This window comes from Eretmochelys imbricata, chromosome 5, assembly GCF_965152235.1.
Source record: "Eretmochelys imbricata isolate rEreImb1 chromosome 5, rEreImb1.hap1, whole genome shotgun sequence".
NCBI lineage: Eukaryota > Metazoa > Chordata > Testudines > Cheloniidae > Eretmochelys > Eretmochelys imbricata.
The window spans coordinates 27,955,652-27,974,928 of NC_135576.1; the positions used below are offsets into that span (position 1 = coordinate 27,955,652).

At 41.3% G+C, this 19,277-nt stretch overlaps 1 protein-coding gene across 5 annotated transcripts in view; it reads right to left on the reverse strand.

The window, feature by feature from the left end:
- Positions 1–3,625: 3,625 nt before the first annotated feature.
- DAB2 (DAB adaptor protein 2) overlaps positions 3,626–19,277 on the reverse strand; it is a 42,786-nt gene continuing 27,134 nt past the window's right edge. For 2 of the 5 annotated variants that reach the window (XM_077816785.1, XM_077816786.1), the window contains 10 exons: positions 16,741–16,824; positions 16,157–16,183; positions 15,802–15,846; positions 15,478–15,540; positions 13,182–14,084; positions 12,059–12,215; positions 8,234–8,869; positions 7,622–7,731; positions 6,715–6,785; positions 3,626–5,251 (listed from right to left, as the gene is read on the reverse strand). In XM_077816785.1, the coding sequence (XP_077672911.1) occupies positions 6,720–6,785; positions 7,622–7,731; positions 8,234–8,869; positions 12,059–12,215; positions 13,182–14,084; positions 15,478–15,540; positions 15,802–15,846; positions 16,157–16,183; positions 16,741–16,824 (2,091 nt within the window). In that variant the 3' untranslated portion in view covers positions 3,626–5,251; positions 6,715–6,719. The remainder of the gene's footprint in view (positions 5,252–6,714; positions 6,786–7,621; positions 7,732–8,233; positions 8,870–12,058; positions 12,216–13,181; positions 14,085–15,477; positions 15,541–15,801; positions 15,847–16,156; positions 16,184–16,740; positions 16,825–19,277) is intronic. The other 3 variants (XM_077816788.1, XM_077816787.1, XM_077816789.1) reach the window with 3 other exon arrangements.

Sequence of the window (19,277 nt, forward strand, 5' to 3'; positions counted from 1 at the left end):
AACAATTCAGAAATTGTCTATGTTTAGGGAATCATTATGTGGAGGCTTGGAGGTGTGGGATGGGGGAGATTTTTTTGCAAGCCCAAAGGATTTATACCTACTCAGACTTTAAGGGAAGCAAGGACCATTGTGATCATCCAGCCTGAACTCCCACACATTGCAGGGCAGAGTACCTTACTCACCCACTCCTTTAACAGAGCTCTAACCTCTGGCTGGGTTACTGAAGTCTTCAAATCATGATTTAAAGACTTCACCATTTACCCTAGTTTAGTAATTCAGTAGCACACTAAGGTTGAGTCAGCTGTTCTGGCCTTCAGTCCTCCTGTCATGAAGGACCTGTTTATCTAAAAGGATAGGGACTCAAATCAGATGAGTCCCTAGGACCCTGTACCATCAGACCTCACAATTATTACATAGAATCATAGAATACCACGGTTCAAAGGGACCTCAGGAGGTCATCTAGTCCAACCCCCTGCTCAAAGCAGGACGAATCCCCAATTTTTGCCCCAGATCCCAAATGGCCCCCTCAAGGATTGAACTCACAACCCTGGGTTTAGCAGGCCAAAGCTCAAACCACTGAGCTATCCCTCCCCCCAAAGGGGCTATCAATCTCATAGAATATCAGGAGGTCATCTAGTCCAACTCCCTGCTCAAAGCAGGACCAATCCCCAATTTTTGCCCCAGATCCCTAAATGGCCCCTTCAAGGATTGAACTCACAACTCTGGGTTTTGAGTTTTGAGTCTGGGTTTTGCAGGCCAATGCTCAAACCACTGAGCTATCACTCCCCCTGTGATGGCACCAGGTTCTGGATTCTGCAAGAATCATGTTACTCTATGCTACTTGTGGTGCATCAGTGGCTATTTCCAAGATCACTACCTTTGCCAAAGTTTCATTGTCACAACTCATTGTGGAGAAGCCGCCTACCCATAGTATTGTAGGTATCATGGGCCATTATATAGGCTGAGGGTTTGAGCCCAGGAACAATATATTACATTGAATGCACTGCCCTATTTTCCAGGGATGACTAGAGCATGTAACCTTTTGGCTGTTTCCTTTATGGATTTCCCTGTAGTTAGGAATCTCTTAATTTTGGGATGGGCCCACTAGCTCATTTAAGTGCCCAAAAATCAGGGTTAATTTTCTCTGGTAGGAACGATTTCAGGCTATGGACATTTTGTACTAGGAACATTTTAGTGTCAAGTAGTTGAGACATGTACTGCTAAGTGGGCTGTGTCCATTTGCTCACCCAGATCAGTCACCCCTGCTACTATAACCGTGTTTACCATTTCAGAAGTGTGAAGCAATAACTACATATCAGGAAGATAAAACCTTGTACAGCAGAGCAGCTATAAGTTTGCACTGGATGTAGCAAACTCACAATTGTCTAATGTTAGGGTTATTTTGTTTATAGGCTAAAGGCTTTTTCCTCTGCCTTTACAATTCTACCAGAGACTTTGTCATCTTTGACTTTCAAAGCCAACTCAACCTAATTCCACTTTTCTAAGATTAAGTAGTTTAGATAGGTTTCCACTGTTAATGGCATTGGAGACTAGCAGATGGGTTAAATCTGGACTCTGAGTTTTTCCCCTTTCAAACCGTCTCACTGTAGGCTTAGCAAAGTCTCTACAAAAAAAAAAAAAAAAAAAAAAAAGAGAAGGCAGGTCTACACATGTAATGCTACATTGGTGCTGTGGGGGTGGGGGGGGTGTCTGTGGGCAAAAGCTGTGTGGAGCTGCTTGCGCACCTCCATCTAGGAGCCAGATCTGCTACTGGCTGGTTCTGGGGTACAGTGCAGTCTGCAGTGGTGGGACAGGCAGGAAGCCTGCCTTTGCACCCCTGTTGTGCTGCTGATCAGGAGCTGCCCAAGGTAAGCCTGTGCCCCAATCTCCTGAGCCCCCCATACCCAGAGCCCTTTCCTGTACCCTAAACCCCTCATCCTGGCCCTACCCCAGAGCCTTCACCCAAAGCCCTTCCTGCACCTCAAGCCCCTGGCCAGAGCCCCCTCCCACACTGTGGATCACTCATTCCCAGGCCCACCCCACAGCCCTCACTCCTGCACCCTGACTTGCCTCCCACACCCCAAATCCCTGCTAGGTCATGAGCATTAACAATTTTCTTCAGCTGGGTCACCAGAAAAAAGTTTTAAAACTACTGCTCTGCCTGGGTGTTAATTATACCAACCTATGTTCCTCAGGTGTGGATTTTTCATGCCACTGAGTGGTGTTACACTACAGGTTTGTGATGTAGACCTGGCCTGAGACCATTCCTTAGGCTAGAGTTGCCTAGTAACCTTTAATGCTGTGCAGTAATGGGTGGAGGGCTATGTAAAAAGGAGTTGCCAGATTTTTTTGAAAACACTACTCTAAGCACTGACTGTTCCTCAACTCACAAGCCATTAACTACTGAACAAGAATTGTGCTAGGTATGGGGGACTCATGGGAAAGGCTTGGGTCACAACTGTTCCTGGTACACTGTTTAAACAAAACTAGAAGTGTTTAAGGAACAAAGATGAAATCGACTTAATCAGTACACTGTAGTGCAGGATTTACTATTTCAGGAGGCAAGTCATTCCCAGCAGACAAACATTTGACTCTTTAGCAATCCAAGTCCAATAGTCAGGTTTAAATAAATATTTAAACATTTTTACTTTTAGCATTTGTCTAACAGAACTTTGACTGTTGACCAGCTGTGTATTTGTTACTTTAAACAGGAAAAAGTCCCATTTATGGGAATAGCCTGAATGTAAGCCATTGGACTGCTAGTATTAGACACAGGAGCGGAATGTGTTCACTATTTAGAGTGGTTTCACATCCAAGTATTTTATGTACTTGGACACCTGACAAAAACAAGGTAGAGTTTAGCCCAAGGCTAGGAGCAGATAAAAAGGGACACAGAAAAGACAAATAACCAATTACTTACCCTCCATCAGCTCATTCTACCATGAATGAAAATAAAAGGTTCCTTGCAAAACCCTTCCATCTTCTATGTAGTTGAATCATCCTGTTAGGAAGGCTATCCTAACTTTTCCTACAAGGACTGAAGTGCCCTTGCTATGCCTGAAGCATCTTTAGGTTAAGGTAGTGAGAGGGATCATTCTAAAAGTCGAGCAGTTGCTGTGGTACAGGGCTGAGGAGTCAGTGCTCACTCTCCAATACCATTTGGATCTCTTACTGAAAAGATCTCTTCTACAGCTATGGAGGAAAAACTGGTCCAGAATTTCAAGTAGCCATTTTTGAAGTATATAAAAAAGAAAACTGCTCTCAAATTAAACTCCTCTGAAAAGCCACTAAACAGAAAGTATTCTAACTGGAAAGCATAGAAAAATGCTATGATTCTTTTGATGAAGTCTATCAGTTTGGCTAGAAACAGCCATAAAATTGGAAGTTCTAAATAGTGATAAACTCCTAGGATGTTCAGTTCTTGCTCCAGAACAAACAAATATGCTACATGGCATGTTAGTATGCCTTGATGTACTGCTCCTTCAGGAAACTGGCAACCCGCACTCATTTGATATAAAGAGCAGCATCTTTTTAATGTCATTAGAAAACTTTACTAGTTGTGCGACTACAGTTTATATAATAGTAACATCCATAAGTTTCTACATTTCCAGTTTGAGACAAGTACTTATAAATTCATAACTTTTAATTGCATTGTAGGAAAGTGCACAAGAGAAAGGTTATATACAGAACAAGTTGCATGACTGGCTGAATTTGTCACTAAAGTTGCCTTCAAATTGATTTTCCAGAAGTAATTCTCTGTTTAGCATTTGTTTAGGTATCCAATTCAACATAAAAGACAAGATGTATTTCAAGTTTACACTTATAAATGGTTGAGTAAGAAACTAACCACCAACACAATGGCAAGAGCTGATTAGGCCTGTGTCCAAAAAGCAAAGTAACCTTAACAGTTTAGTTTATAAGAGACTGATTTAGATACAAAAGTCAGTTAGTACAGAGGTTCACAAAGGAAGGCACAACCTCCTTTGAGAGGTGGATAGCTACCTCAAATTGTATGAGGTGCATCGTAATTCACAAAATACTAAGGCATCAGGTGAAATCAAGATCAATACAAGAGATTGCCATTTGCCCTTCCAATACATACTGGAACTGGCTTACACCATGTCTGTGACAAAACAAGTGATTTGAGTTCAGATCATTATGGACATTCACTGAAGTTTAGCAAGTGATTCAACAAGAAAGCTTGGCAGATGGGTTTCTTGCTTGAAGCAAGAAAAATCCAGCACCCTATTTGATTCCCCCCGACCCACAACCCTTAGCAGATTTAAAAACACAGGGCATTAGACACAAGTTGAAGTTTGGCTGAGGTGTTTCAGCTTTATGTCCAAGGTCAGATTCCAGAACATTAGCTTAGACAATTTGTCAGTTAGAAACAGTGTTGGAGTTTGTTCTCTATAGCCACTGCTTTTCCAGATTCTGCAATTATGTTGTAGTTAAGGGACTAATTACAATCAGATGGAGGGCATTTTGCCATTTTCAATATGAGTTAGCAAGCACTGGATTCTTGTCTACTTTGGTTTGTTTTCCCACTACTTAGAAATCAGAAGGAAAGCCATAAGTTATCACCAGTTGCACAGTCATCATAAATACAAGAAACTATTGTACATTGAAAAGTGGAGGTTTAAGAAAAGCTTTAAATGGCTGCCATTTTGGAGTGAGACAGCCATCAGTGGAATCCAGATGTGTGAAAAAAAGAAGCTTGTCACGTCACAGTGTTGCAGAATTTGCAAGATTCTAAATCCACAAGTCCCTTTCCCTATGTGGAGGAGAATGCATAGTTTCTTCCTCAAAATGGGTGCTCAACTCCTTATTACAACCATTACAGTAAGTGCTGCAAGAATTAAGTGTAGGGGACCATGTTTAAAAACACCACAGTAAGACTGGGAAGTCAGTGTTTCCACAAGACTTATATATGCAGTTCTTAAATCAGAAGAAACTGAAGAGGTTACAGAAAAAAATTCACATCCACCAACTTGAACCTGGGCCTCCAGCATGAAAGTCTGGATATTTTTCTTGGCTTCATCTTGAATTATGTTAACAGCAGGTTCTCTTTGAGGGCTCATGTTTCAGTCCACACAGACAGTTTTTAGATCACAGCAGACAGACATTAACAACAAATCAGAATAGGCATCAAGGATGAAGGCAGATAATGAAAAGTAAGACTAGTAGAAAATGGTGACAAGGAGGGGTTGTCTTGTTATTCCATTTGTCCTTTGCTGGTTACACCTGGTTTCTGGCAAAGAGAGAAAGTGGTTAGGAATTGTGATAAAAACACTTCACCCACTCACCGCATAAAACTGCTAGTAGAGATGTTGCCAAAAAAGCCAACCCCCCCCCCAAAACCACAAAGCAAGAAGGGGTGTATGTGTGTGTGAATTCTCAACACCCTAATATTCTAAAGGCTTACCAGATTAAAATATTGTATAGAGATTCTAGTCTAAACTTAAATCTTCAGCAAGAAGCTGGTAACCTTAACTACTAGGACCTCCAGTAAAATGTGGAAATATTAGTTATGGTAATACTGTCTGCTCATTGTAAGGTTGAGACAATTGAGCAAGGGGAAGATTTGTTTAACTTGTAGGATCTAAGTGTAGCCTTTTATGCAGAGTTCTGCTGAGTGCATTTGTTGCATTAGAAATGGTTATCCACCCAAAGTCTGGAAGAGCTGGCTAATTTTTAAGTAATCCTGCCTATTGTGGTTTAAGTGCAGAGTTTTTCCTAAAGTGGAGTCCATTTTCAACTTTGTGCACCTTGCAGAAGGGACTAAGTCAACTTTCTGCTGATCAAATCTTATTGGCTGTAATGAAAACATTCCTTTTCCAATGCATGAAGTTGTATTTTAACCTTTACTACAGGAAACTGTGAAATCAAATAAGTTAGAGAACAAAAACAGTTTTAGTTACTTCAACAGCATTTATACTGTGCTATTAGGATTTCTCAGTCTGCTGTGACACCTAGAGAATCAATATATTTCATATGATGAGTCAGTTACATTTCAGTGGGGTTCAGGCTGCCCTTATCTACATTAAATCCTGCTTCCATATTTGACCCAGATGTCTACATGCCAACTACCATTCTGCTACAAAGTAAAAAGATGGAAACAAAGGGATTATACTAGAGAGCATAGCTAAACTGATCTCAGGAGAGGGGTATTCTCATAAAACCAGCTACTACTTTTTAAGATGTCACCCGATACCTGATCCTGGAAACAAAGTTAAAGGCAGACCACATGTTGTGAATCCCTGTTCTATAATTTGGTACTGAAAGCTACCCTGCAGCAATTATGGGCATGGACATTAACCAATGTGGGTGGATAATCTTGGACTCTGAGATTCTATAAGCTTGTAGGAGAAAAAAGAGTTAGCTCTTCCACTGCATGCAGTTAGTGAATTCAGACTGAGGCCACCTATTTCTTCCAGTTTAGAAATTAGGGTCAGTGATTTGCATTGCTCCAAGTTTAAACATACTTGCTTTTAAAGAGATGTTAAGTGTCTTGTCTCCTCCCTTCCCCAGCCACTGGGCAAGCTAATAGTTTTGCTAGTCAATTGTATTAGCCACAATGCCAGACTCCAGCACAGACCACCTTCCCATGCCAGTCACATGGGGAAAGTGGTCAGTAGACTAGCTTTCCAATTCTTTGGTGGTTTCTCCATAAAGACATACTGAGAAACATGTCAATTACACAGAGCCACTTACCAAAGTTATGCAAATGGATTTCCAAAAGGATCACCAAATAGATCAGAAGATGGTGATGGCTGAGATGCAGTCTAAAATAGAAGATTGTTTATAAACAATGGGCTACTAAACTGGTGAACTCTGAACACTATGAAAGGTAGAGGGAGGGAGAGATGTTGGGCAAGTGGTTTTAAACAACCCACATTTCAGGCATTCTGGAAAGATTTACAGTAGAAGTATAGTTAGCTAACTGTTTAAATGAACAATAACTGTATATTTTTAGGGCTGGGTTAGAATTAAAGTCTATTTAACTTGACTCATACTTATCTATACAAAGACCATGTGTATTTAAATATTCATATGGGATTCAGCCAATAAATTTAGTTTTTAGACTAAAATGAAAAAAAAAGAGCATTTTGGAGAAGTTCCAGAGTTTCCATAAAGGGCTTCAAGTCTCATGTTCCAGATGCAGAATGTGGTTAGGCTACTTCCTTCCCTGTAGGATACCCAGGATGGAGGCCTCCATTCTTTGGCCAAAACAGAGAAGCTACACATTTCATGCTCCTTACCCCCTACCCTGCAAAGAGGGGAAGGCCTAAACTAGTTGGAAAGAATTGTGGCTTTGTCAATATGGCTGACAAAGCACAACTGCCTCATACCACAAAACTAAAAAGGCACCTTCACCCTGGGAGTTAGTAACGCTATCCAGAATTTGGCTTAGGTTCACAAGTAGTATTTTCTCCCTTCCCCCTGAAGGCGAATTTGAAGTCAAACATGGGAATACATGGAATTTGCTGACCCTGCTAGGGAATTGTTTTGTCACCAAATGGGAAGTGCCCCACCAGTGGACAAACCTGCACAGGTTTGTGTGGTGTTGACAGGAGACTTCAGAGAACTACTGGGTAGGTAAACAGTGCTTAGTACTTACAGAGGGTTGTGAGGAGGTGCTGAAAGGATCTGTTTGAAAGGGGTTTTCAAACAGGGCATCAGGCTTGGAAGCTGGCAGAGTGCTTTGTCTGGGAGCAGGCTTTGGTGGTTCTGTGTGAAAGAGAGTTTAAACAAGTTACTTTCCTTGTGGAAAGAGCTCAGATCTAGGCAGGCCTTGATTTCTGAATGAATATACAGTAGGATTTCCTCCGGAACCTGAAGGATTAGTTGAGTGTAATTTTCTAGAAGATAGATTTCAAGCTAGAATCAAACTTTGTGCAGAGCCTCTACTTATGAGGAGTCACCTTAGTTATTTCTAAAAAAAGATGCCAATTAGCTTAAATAATTCAAACTGGAAAGTTTCCAGGTTTGAAAGTGAGTGGTTTAGAGAACATATGAATGCTAGAGAGCAGTATTGGGCAGCAATAAATTAAGGATGACCCTCAGACTATACTTTAATATAGACTAGCAACAGAAAGTATCTTGACAAGAGAAGATGCTAGCCTAGCCATCTAAAGGCACTTAATGTCTAAAATTAGCTTCCTTGCAAGGGAAGGTCTTGGTTTATTCTTCCCCCTATAGCTTGATGAAGCATTAAGAAAAGGGAATTTACCACTGATTTTAGTGGACAATAGATTAGCTGCCAAGTCATTGTGATCAGTGTGGTCTTGAAGAATGCCCACTTTGCTATTAAAGTAACTAGTGAAAGCTCCAGAAGCACCAAGACGACTTTGCTGCTGTTCTCCCCTCCTTGCTGGTACTGCAGGTGGCTTTGTCAGCTGGAAGTCTTTAAACATTTCTTTTACATCCTTTTTCTCTTTATCCCCAAGTGGGTCTAATGCAGTGAAGGCATCACTTTCCTTCTTAGATGGCTCCTTCGGAGGTGCAGTTCTGGGTGGTGGCTGAGGAGGGCTAGTTGCTGAGACAGAAGACAACATAGCAGGGGGCTGTGTAGTAGATGGAAACATGCTGGTCTGGAAAGGATTTCCAATGGCAGCTGGTTGTGCCCAAGGAGTAGGAGAAACATGTGCTGGCTGACCCCAGAGACCAGGAGATTGAGATGGTGATGGGGCTCCAAAGGATGCAGGCTGACCCCATCCTGAGACTGCTGGAGGGGCACTGAAGGCAAGTGGTTGAGTAAAGCCTGTAGGTTGAGCACCCATAATGGATCCAGGAAATACTGATGTGGTGGGATTGAAAACTGAGGACTGTTGACTCCATGGTGTTGGAGATGTTCCTGGCAAGCCACCTAAGAAAGATAATATGCAAGACTTGTAAATAGGGTATAGTGAGGCATCTCTGTAGGTGTACTGTATGAATACTTGTGCTCCTTACTTGAGTTTTTCACAGTACAAATCTAACGTCTTGCTGATGCATAGACTTCAATGCCTGTGAAGCTTCCTTCACAAGAGCTCTGTAGCACAAAGGCTTGTCTTTCACCACTGAAGCTGGTCCAATAGAAGCTATTACGTCACCTTATGAAGTGGATAAAGTACTTAGACAAGCCATTTTAATTTGGGGGCTCTAAAAACCTCGTTCTTAGATATTTGATTTTATTCTGTCAGAAAGTGTTGAGGGTCTGCTCCAGACACCACTGATATACTGCATGTTAAACCAAGAAATACGAAATGCCCTTTGATGTCAGTTAACCCTGACTAGCTCCTTGTCAAGATTAAGTCTTGCTAGTAAGTAGGAAGCTGTATCATACAGATGTATTCAGTGTAATATGCCTATACAGCACGTCACCAGGAGAGAGTTTCAAACAAAGACAAAAACTAAACAAGTTTCCTTCATTGGGTCATGCTGACCTGAACCTGGTTGAGTGCAGAAGGTTTGTATAGGCTACAGCGTGATTGGATCTGATGCTTCCCTGGAGGTATGCAAGCTCTTCCTAAGGTGACTAGTGTGCTGCTAGTCCCATTTTCCAAAAAAGTTATTCTAAACTCAGTTTTAATGATAGCTTAAGGAGACAGGTTTGAACAGGTTTGTTAGTGACTCAAGGTCTTACTCTAGCTTTTAAAGCAAATTGTTAGAAGGCAGATTTCAGTGCAAGATTGAGGCCATTGCTTCTTGCAGGGAAAGAGCCTAGAACTCTATATTCTCAGCAGTGAGAGAGTGTGAGTTACCTATGCATTCCATTACTACTCACTCTGAAAATGAAGGTTTATTAATGCTGAATGTAAATATCTTCAGCCATTTCAGTCCTTCCTCTGCATCCTATTACATACAGAAGCAGCTTGCCTCACCACCACCACATTTAACTCCCCTAGCTCCCTCTGCCCCAAGTCACATAGTTTAAGCCTCATTGGTTAGTAAGCTGAATGGATCTCTTCCAGAGATCCAAGGCTCTACGCATCAGAATCTTCTGCTCCTGCTCTTACCTTAAGTGGCATGTTCCCCTATAGTTGCCTGACCCCAACCCAGTCTGAATTTTATTGCCTTCCTCCCTTAAGTCATTTGGAGAGCAGCCCTCAAAGTTGAGGACATTGATCTGCTGACTAAGATGCAACTAGGTTACATGTATCTTAAAGTATTGCATACAAAAGCAACTGCATGTTAGAGAGTTAGTGGCACTGCATGGACTGTTCAGCTAGCTACATACATTCATATATAGCCCCAGGGCTGTCTCTGTGATACTGTTGCCTAGCTAATATTTTCAAGCAAAATTTGGCATGAGAAATTCTCCAGATTTTTAAAACTGGGTTCCCTCTCAGCCCAAGCCTTACATCCCTGTGACTTGTGATCCATTTGAGCTGGTCCGTGATTATTATATGAATATTCCACTTAATCTTTGAAATAATAATATTAGTAGCAATGGACTCCAAGGTGCCAGAGTGACAGTAATTGAATTTAGCTAGTTGCGTATTAGCCTTGTGAGTGAAAAGAAACTAACATTTCTGTTCAACTCTACCTTGTATGGACATGGGGGAGCCACACACGTTTACTGCTTATTTTCTCAGATTTTAGAGAGGTTAGATTTGCTTCTCCAATGCAAGTAGGATTGCAAGGATCATTAAAATTTTGCTCTCCTGAATCTGGTTTAGAGTCCAGTGTTCAGAATCAAAGAACTCTGCTTTCCACTCCTACATTGTCTCCTGCAGAGACACAATAACTTGGTTGGGTGCCTAACTCAGATCCATAGCCTTAGTTTGGTTGTGCATCATTTGTCATGGACAGAAGCCAAAACTGTAAAGTTCAGTTCATATCCACACCCCACCCCCCTGTGAAGATTCTGTATTCAATTGTTCACATAAAGGCCTTCACAGGGCATTGAGCCAAGATATTGGACATAGGATAACAGTGAATTTGAGGGTCCAACTGTATTCAGTCTACTTAAATATGGACTTAATATATTTAAGGTATGAGTTATAGCTGTCCCAATTATCTATACAGCAAGGACAACTAGGAAAGTTTGGGCTAGTTCTCAGCACTGCTGGATTTTGGTAGAGTTATTAAACTTTAGTGCTGAAAGCACAACTCTGAATGTATTAGAAATCTAAAGAAACATGTAACAGTAATGGAATAAAGATGTCAGCTGTGGACAAAGTCTGCCAGCAGTTGCTCTGGCTGTCACATAAGTATGGACACAGAGCTCCACAATCCAATACATGTACAGTTTAACACAAGAAACACTCCATGTTTTAGAAGTGGTAGTCAACTGGGTAGGGCACCAGACTGGGCAGGAGACCTGGGTCTATCCTTGATTTGACAATGACCTGTTGTGACCTTGGGCAAGTCACTTCAGCTCTGCAGGCATTTAACTTTGAATGCCTTGCACAAAGTCCCCCAGTCTGCTAGTCATTACAATTTGTATTGCAGTAGCATGTCGTTTCTTAGGGTATGTCCACACTGCAGGTGGGAACGTGCTTCCCAGTGAAGGTAGACAGACACATGCTTGAGCTAATGTGCTAAAAATATTGTATCCATGGAGGCATGCTCCCAGCTGCTGTGTAGACTTGTCAGTGGTAATTTTTCTAGCTGTGATTAGAAAAGCAACTTTTGCCAATACACTGGACTGGAGATTCAATATGTCAATCTCCAGACTGCTCTCTTCCTGTACTATTTTAACATTTGGTACCATGTTTACATTTACTGGTATCTTGTGGTGTACGTGAAGAGTCTCTTTAGTAGGCCACCAGATTCTGTTTTTATCATGCAACATAGTCTGTTCACACCACAAGCTAAAAGAGCAAGCACTCAGTTAAGTACACAGAGGATGGAGTATATAAGTGTCAATGAAATACGTTCTAATGAGATGCTGTCAGGCTGAGGAAGAAAGTAGGGAAAATGCAACATGAGAGGCCAGAAGGGAAAAGGGAACTCCAGCACACTCTTGTCAAGAGAAGATTTAAATTTAAGTCTGACTTAAAGTAAGAGAGAGACCATAAGTTGAAGTAGCCGATAAGGTTGATTTGTCACCTTAAAGTAATGAACTAACCTAGCCCAGCCAGAGGTCCTATGGTAGGACTGGTTTGGAAGAGGTCCAGCGGGCTGGTTTGCACCAGTGCAGGTTGTGCTGCAGGAGAAGTCAGGCCTGGGGCTTGTGGAGCAGTAGATGCAAAGAGGTCCGAGCCAAACAAATCATTTGCTGCAGTCTGGAAACAAGGTAGGGAGGGGAGAAGAGAAAAGACAGTTTTACTGGGATACACAGTTACCAAAAGGATACCAATTCCAGTTTCTGGGCCTTGTTTTCAGGAAAGTTCTGATACTGCCAAGACAGGCAAAGTCCTGTATCTGCTACTAAGCAAGCTAGAGCACTCAGATAAAAACTATTTTGGTTCTGGAACCAGGAGACATGGGATCCAGGTTTTACACTAAAGGACTGGTAGGCTGCAGAGTTTGAGTTCTAATCTTAGACTAGACTAGACACCTCCACAGCTGACAGAGGAAGCATTTAAATGGGTGTGTTTTAGAATACCATGCATATAATGAAGTCATTTACTTATGCTAAGAATAGAAGACTATCCTGGCTTGATCACTATTTAAATATTGTCCATTGGTTGTGTGCTTCAGGTACATTGTTCTTGGAGGTAAGCACTGGCAAGATAAATTAAATCATACTGAACTTACTGCAGTATGTGAACAGGGAGTTAAATTGTAGCTTAGATACAACACACCCCCTTAATTCTGTTGCAGCATATTTGATAGATGGAGTTTCACTATTTGAGATTTCAGGGTTCTAAAGGTTCTCACATCATATAGCCAAAAAGTTATGTGAAATAACCTCACATTAGAAGTACCCTTATGGCAGTTTTAGTCATCTACAAATAGGTAGAATAAGAACTTCTTATATAGACCAATCAGAAGGCACTATGAAAGATTGCCTTGAGCTTGCTGCAGAGTGCAGTGTTCTCTAAAGTCTTCTAGAATAAATATGTACTGTATGGACTTAAGAAAACTTAAAGGTATTCTTTTGACTATTGTCTGCTGGAGGGTGAATGAATTTACTGCTGAGTTTCAGAATTGTACATTGTTCTGACAGGCACCTTTTTGACAGTTGCTTTATTTAAATACTAAATACATTTACAAGTACTACATACATTTCAGATCAAAATACTTACCAGAGTTAGTGAAGTATGGCAGCATTGAAAAGAAAAAAGTGCATATTTAGTGATAACCATTATGAATGTACACATGAAATCAGAAAACATGGATTGCAGAGGGAACATGGTGGGTGGAATAGAATTGAAGAAAAAAAAAGTTGTGTTGTAGAGTAGCAGGAATAGTTTAGCAGGTATCACCATATTTTGGTAAGAAAAAGGAAAGCTTCCTTCACCCAGCCCATCTAACAGCATGCATGTCACCATTAAATATTTGAAGATGTTCACCTGAACAGTCCTCCTTCCTCTTCCTGGCTTGGTACTTTGTGGAGGTGGGCTAATTGTTATGGAGTCATGTGACATGAGCTGGACATTGCTGTCAGAGTCCAGCTTTACTCCATTTTGCAGAGATAATCCTTTGGAAGGGCTTTCCGCAAATAGATTTGATGAGGATTTGGTCAGAAAACCATTCTGTTCTCTTTCTGGTACCCCATTTTGGGTCCTTGCTGCTAGCTGCTTTGGCTTACTCTCAAGAAGCCACTGGCTTGTCTGTATTTCCTGTTTGCCAGTTCTATTAGAAATCTGATCAAACTCTTTACCAAAGTAGTCAATATCACCATTTACTGCACCGTTACCCAAGAAGCTCAGACTTTCCTTCTTCTGAAGTGAAGATTTTAAAGAATCAAATGAAGGTTGTGCAGATTGGTCTGGTTGTGTGAAAGGATCATCACTGAAAGGATCTGGATTGGGAATGGGAAAGAAGCTGAGACTGGTAGTGAGAGAACTTTCAGGCAAGAAAGGGGTCTGTGACTTTGGTCGTGGAAGAGAGGAAGTGATGCCATTCAAGAAGGGACTCTCTTTTACACAAGTCTGATTGTTCTCGATTTCAGAGTTTAGATCCACTAACAGGATATCTTTACTCTCCTATTAGTTTGGAAAGAAAAAAAGTAAAGTTAGTTGAAGACTGAAAAAGATGCAAGCCATGTAATGTGTTCAATCTTTACCGTGCAGAAAATAAAAAAACCCCAAACAACTGGTATCTAACACTTCCATTACCAGGAAGTCTGGTGATCTCAACTTTGTTTTACAGTTAGAAAAAAGCTTGACAGGCTTAGGAGCCAGGTATGTATATTTGTGTGTATAATATACACACACACACACACCTCTAACTTTGCCCTTGTGATTTTACACTTTCACTACAACAGCCCTCTGATGCTATTGGAATAAGAGGGCTCCCATCCGGATTGCTGGTTTCATAGCACTTACAGGGCAGTGCTTAGTCTGTCCTGAAGACATAAGTGTTTGAGCCATGCATAGCTTAAGTTCAAACCCTGCAGATCTCCTCTCCACAAGTCAGTAAGTTATAGCCATTTACAGTTTGCTTTATAGGGACTCTCATAACAAACTTAAAATATGAAGGCACTGCTAAGGCAGCGTATTGACCCCAGAAGATATGAAACTCAAGCGTAGTATTTATGCAGCTCAGTAGCAGTCTGCCTAGACAGTGCCATTTTTCTGTTAGACTATGCTTGCATGAGTGATTAGGATGGCACCTTAAGGGAGGCACCAGCCACTCTCTGAATCAATAGGGTATTTGCAATGTAACTTACATCGCAGTATGCCATTAACACTGTAGGTTGTGCTTGAGTAAGCTTAGCAGAGTTTATTTTGGCAGTGTTCTTTAATTTCACAAGTCAGTAATAAGTGAGGCCTGTGGATTATGAAGTCATTGTGGGTGAGGGGGCAGTACAGCAAGTTTGAAGAGCCCCACCTCTCCTGTAGAGGAGCAGCATTGGACAGATTCGAGAGGCCATAGAGCCTATTCTGGGCAAGGGACCTGAGATTTGTTCAATTCTTTTGCCAGCATCTTACGTGTAGCACTTGAAAGTCATTGCATAGATAAAGTTATAAAATGCCAAGTTTTGTATGAATACCATAAAAAAAAGGTGTTGAAAATTGTGTGTGGTACTGTAAGTCTGCCTGCCATTTATAGCTACGGAACTTCAGTAGCTGATATCACTAGAGGCAAACAGACATGGATGAAGATGGTTATGCAATGATAGAGGGAACAAACTACTGCCACAATGGAGATTTTATAATAGGAACAGGCTTCCTATGAGATCTAATGTAAGAGGATGAAATTTGAATTTTTACTCCTTCCAGTTAGTGGCAAAGCTACCTTTGCAGCAGTTGTCTTTATTTCTAGTTGTGAGGTTAACTGCAACATCAAGTCAATCTGAAGTCTCACCTTGAGTAATGTGTGTCACAAAATAGACTAGCAAGCAACTATTGTACTGCAAGAAAGGTCTTTACTTACTGTAGGACTGTTCAGGTCAGGAGGAGTGGACATATCGCCAAACAAATCCATCTGGTCAACACCCTTAAAAAAAGTTAATTTGGAAGAGGTTCATATTCTGTGTAAGGCAATGATTTCACCACGCTGATGTAAGCTTTTAAGACCAGCAGAGTACAAACATATTAAGTCAAAGTCTAAGATATTCCACTTTTAACCCAAGGAGGTAGTTTACTATAGTGAGACAAATTGTTTCATACATGTGCACCTTTAGAAACTGCTAAGATCTGCTATGTAGTTTAAGGAAGCTTAAGTACGCATACTCAAGTGAGCATTGTGTCAACATACCAGTTTTAGTTTGTCAACTTGATCAGTCAATGCATCACTACCATTCTGGAAGTGAAAAATAAAGACCATGTTAGTGCTAAGACAAGTTTGAAATAAGCATCTTATTCTAGTGATTGTTCAGGTTGACTGATTTATGAATTGCCATAGAGGGAGAGGATGGACTAGGTCTAGGCGGTTAGTGCTGTGAAGAGGTAAGACCCTTTGTATTGCTCTATAGTACTAGTTGCACGTTCTGAGGTTGTTGCTTCCAACTGTACTTGCTAGGTAGACAGTATATGAAGGAGAAGGCAACAGAGTTAGAATCTCACTTGTTTAGCGTGCATGTATTACTCAGATTGAAAGAGTAAAGTTTTACCTCAACTGTCTTATTGGCTTCTTCATTCTAAGATTGAAAAAAAATATATAGTCTACATTAGCATCTGGCCATTACTTGATTGGCAGAAGGTCAGATTCCTTTCTGTAAAGAACTCTGCAGCTTTTGAAACTATTAGAGGAGGACTTTGAACATGCTCAGCTAGACTGCTCTGGTAGTAAAGCAAATGCTGCCAAAAGCTAAGGACAAATTATAAATGTTGACATGAAACATCTAACATAAAACTAACACTGAAGTGCTAGCCTCTCCAATCTAGTCTGCACATTTACTGATCTAGTCAAATAGAAGAGTTTTATTTATAACCTGAGAATCTTGGATCACTATGCATCTTAACTACTTGTACGTTTATTTAACTTTAATCTTGACATGTATGCAGTAGTCCTATGCACAAAGCTAGTAGTGCTTCAGTGCTACTACAAGTTACATAGCAGTCAGTTTAGCTACTGGGCAATACTGAGTTGAAATATGGTAATGCTGAACACAAAGGTAGTTATTTTGATAAGCAACTATTTGCCAACAGAGTCTGCCTACCTAAAGGATCTCCTACTAACACAGAAGTTACTTGCCTTTTTCTTATCCTCTTCTTCCTTTTTCTTGATGTTATAAATTACTTGGAAGAGGTCCTTAAGATCAACTACTAGAGGTTCAGCCTGAAAGGGAAAGTTTTATACTTTAGGTTTCTGCAGAGAAGGTTTTCCAGTCAGCTAATACAGTTCATAAATAAGGGCAAGCCAGAGTTAGTAGTTGCCTATAGGAATGGTATCAATTTCCAGGCCAACTGCTTTATCATGAAGCTTACTGAAAGGTGTTTGAATACACTGAAACCAAGTCTCACTTGCCATTACCTCCCCTTTGGTCAAACCCTTTTATTAAAATGCAATAGTAAGCAAAAAGAAAAAAGGAGGACTTGTGGCACCTTAGAGACAAACAAATTTGAGCATAAGCTTTTGTGCTCATGAAAGCTTATGCTAAAATAAATTTGTTTGTCTCTAAGGTGCCACAAGTCCTCCTTTTCTTTTTGCTTACACAGACTAACACGGCTGCTCCTCTGAAACCTGCAATAGTAAGGGAAGCCAAGAGAGTGAGAACAGTAAGACATGTAATGAAGAGAACTTCACCTTTAGTGTATAAACAGGAAGCAGCACTTCTGTGCTTAGTCCAATGGCAATGGTGCCTGACCTGTATCTCTTGCAAACTGTCCAGGGTAAGAACTGTGCCTTCCTTGGTACATTGCTAGGAATGTTCTGGGAATATGTACACCTTGTTTTCAGCAAAAGGACGATGTGCTAATGCAGGCTTTTTATTAAGAAAGGCTGATAATCATGGGTGAAGCCTGCAGGTGGGAAAAGGTACCCCTTTCTCAGGCACTTATTGCTGCACCCAGCTGATCCATTTTTGCTGTCCTCCCCATTTTCTACCAGAGGCTAGAGTAGAACTGGCTGGTCCATGCTCAGTTTTAGGATTTGAGCTGTTTTCCCTTCTACATGCTCCTCCCTTCTTGAGGACTTTCCAATTTTATTCATTTAGAACTTGCTGGCTGCATAAGTCTACCTGGAACAGATGATGCCCATTTGCCCTCACTTCATGGGTAAGAGACTAAAGGAGCAGGCTTGCTAGGTTTTGCTTTGTTCATTTTAGCTAGAAAATCTCCTCAAAGGGGTTGCAGGAAAGGCGATTCTAAAGCCATTTGTTCCTCCAAGCCCCCCCCACCCCCCATTGCTCTCCACATCAAGACTTCAGACGGTGTTCAGGAGATAAAGTGTTGCATTTAAAGCTAAACTATATTGTTCAGAGAATCACAAAATCCCTGTAGAAAGAACATTAAGGCCTGATCTTCACCTATCTCAGGGTCATGAAAAATTTGTGCTATAAAAAACCATGTAGTTTGGTCAGCCTAACCCCTGTGGCAGGTGCAGCTAGACGGAAGCAAGTTTGTCAGCCAATGAATTGCCTCCCATGTAGATAATCGACCTCTGTGAAAGGTTTTTCCCATTGGTTTAGGACAGGTCTATACTACAGCAGCAGCAGAGCCACAGTTGTGCCGCTATAGCGTGGCCATAGCTTCACATGCCAAGTCAACCTCTCAAAGGGAAGAAATGCCAGAATTAGGGTTGCCTCTGAAAACTTAAGGTATATGCAGAAGGGTGCTAAGTGAGAGAGAGTCTTGATTATATTGTATGGTATCTGTGCTGCTGCCACACATGACCCTGGGAAGGCCTGACTCTTGTTCCTTCTACACGTAGGTTAGGAAGCTTCCTGCACACTGCCTGGGGCATAAGGGTGGGTAGGGGATGAAGCGCAGAGATACTACCTGAACGGAGAGCCTGGACTCAGCCTATAATAGCTCAGAACTACAGTTGCAGAAAAGTCTGAGAATGGCTAGTGTGCACAGAATCTTTGGGGAGTACTTGCACAAGCTCAGATAAGCTCTTAAAAAACCCACCCTGTTAAATGTGGCCAATTTTGTTCAGATTTTCAGAGACGGCAAAAAGGCTACTCCCTGCCAAATTTTGAGTCCTTGCTCCAAAGGTCACCAGAATAGATTTCTTCCCATCCATTCCTCTCCTCCCCTGCCTTGTTCTTGGCAACTGAGGAACAGCATGGGCTGAAGTTTTCCCAAAACTCAGCCTTAGACATCCAGGATGTACAGTTTCAAGTTATAAGGAACTGAAAATGGCCTTATAATGGGTAGTGCTGGGAAACTTTAGCCAGTGTTACCAGCTGCACCTATAAAACAAGAGTCAGTGATTAAGCCAGCATTTAAGCAGGCATTAGCAAACGAGCTTGCCCCAAGGATCCTGAGACAGTAGGTGGAGAGCCCAGACAAGCCATCACTCTTGACAATTGCATAAGCCTTCCAAAAGGATACTCTGTTTCTGGGAAAGTTCACACCAGGTCCTATCACCTGTTTGTTCCAGCTTTTTCTCTTTTTGGGGGGTGGAAAAGAGGAAGAGAGGAGAAAAAGCAGTGCCCCATGAGCCAGACATGAAACTTTGAGAAGCTGGAGATATGGCTTGTCATTAGTAGCAGTTGTGTTAGACAGGAACAGCAAAGTCGGAACTAGTCAAACTTGCAGGATTAACACATCCACAAGTCTGCACTT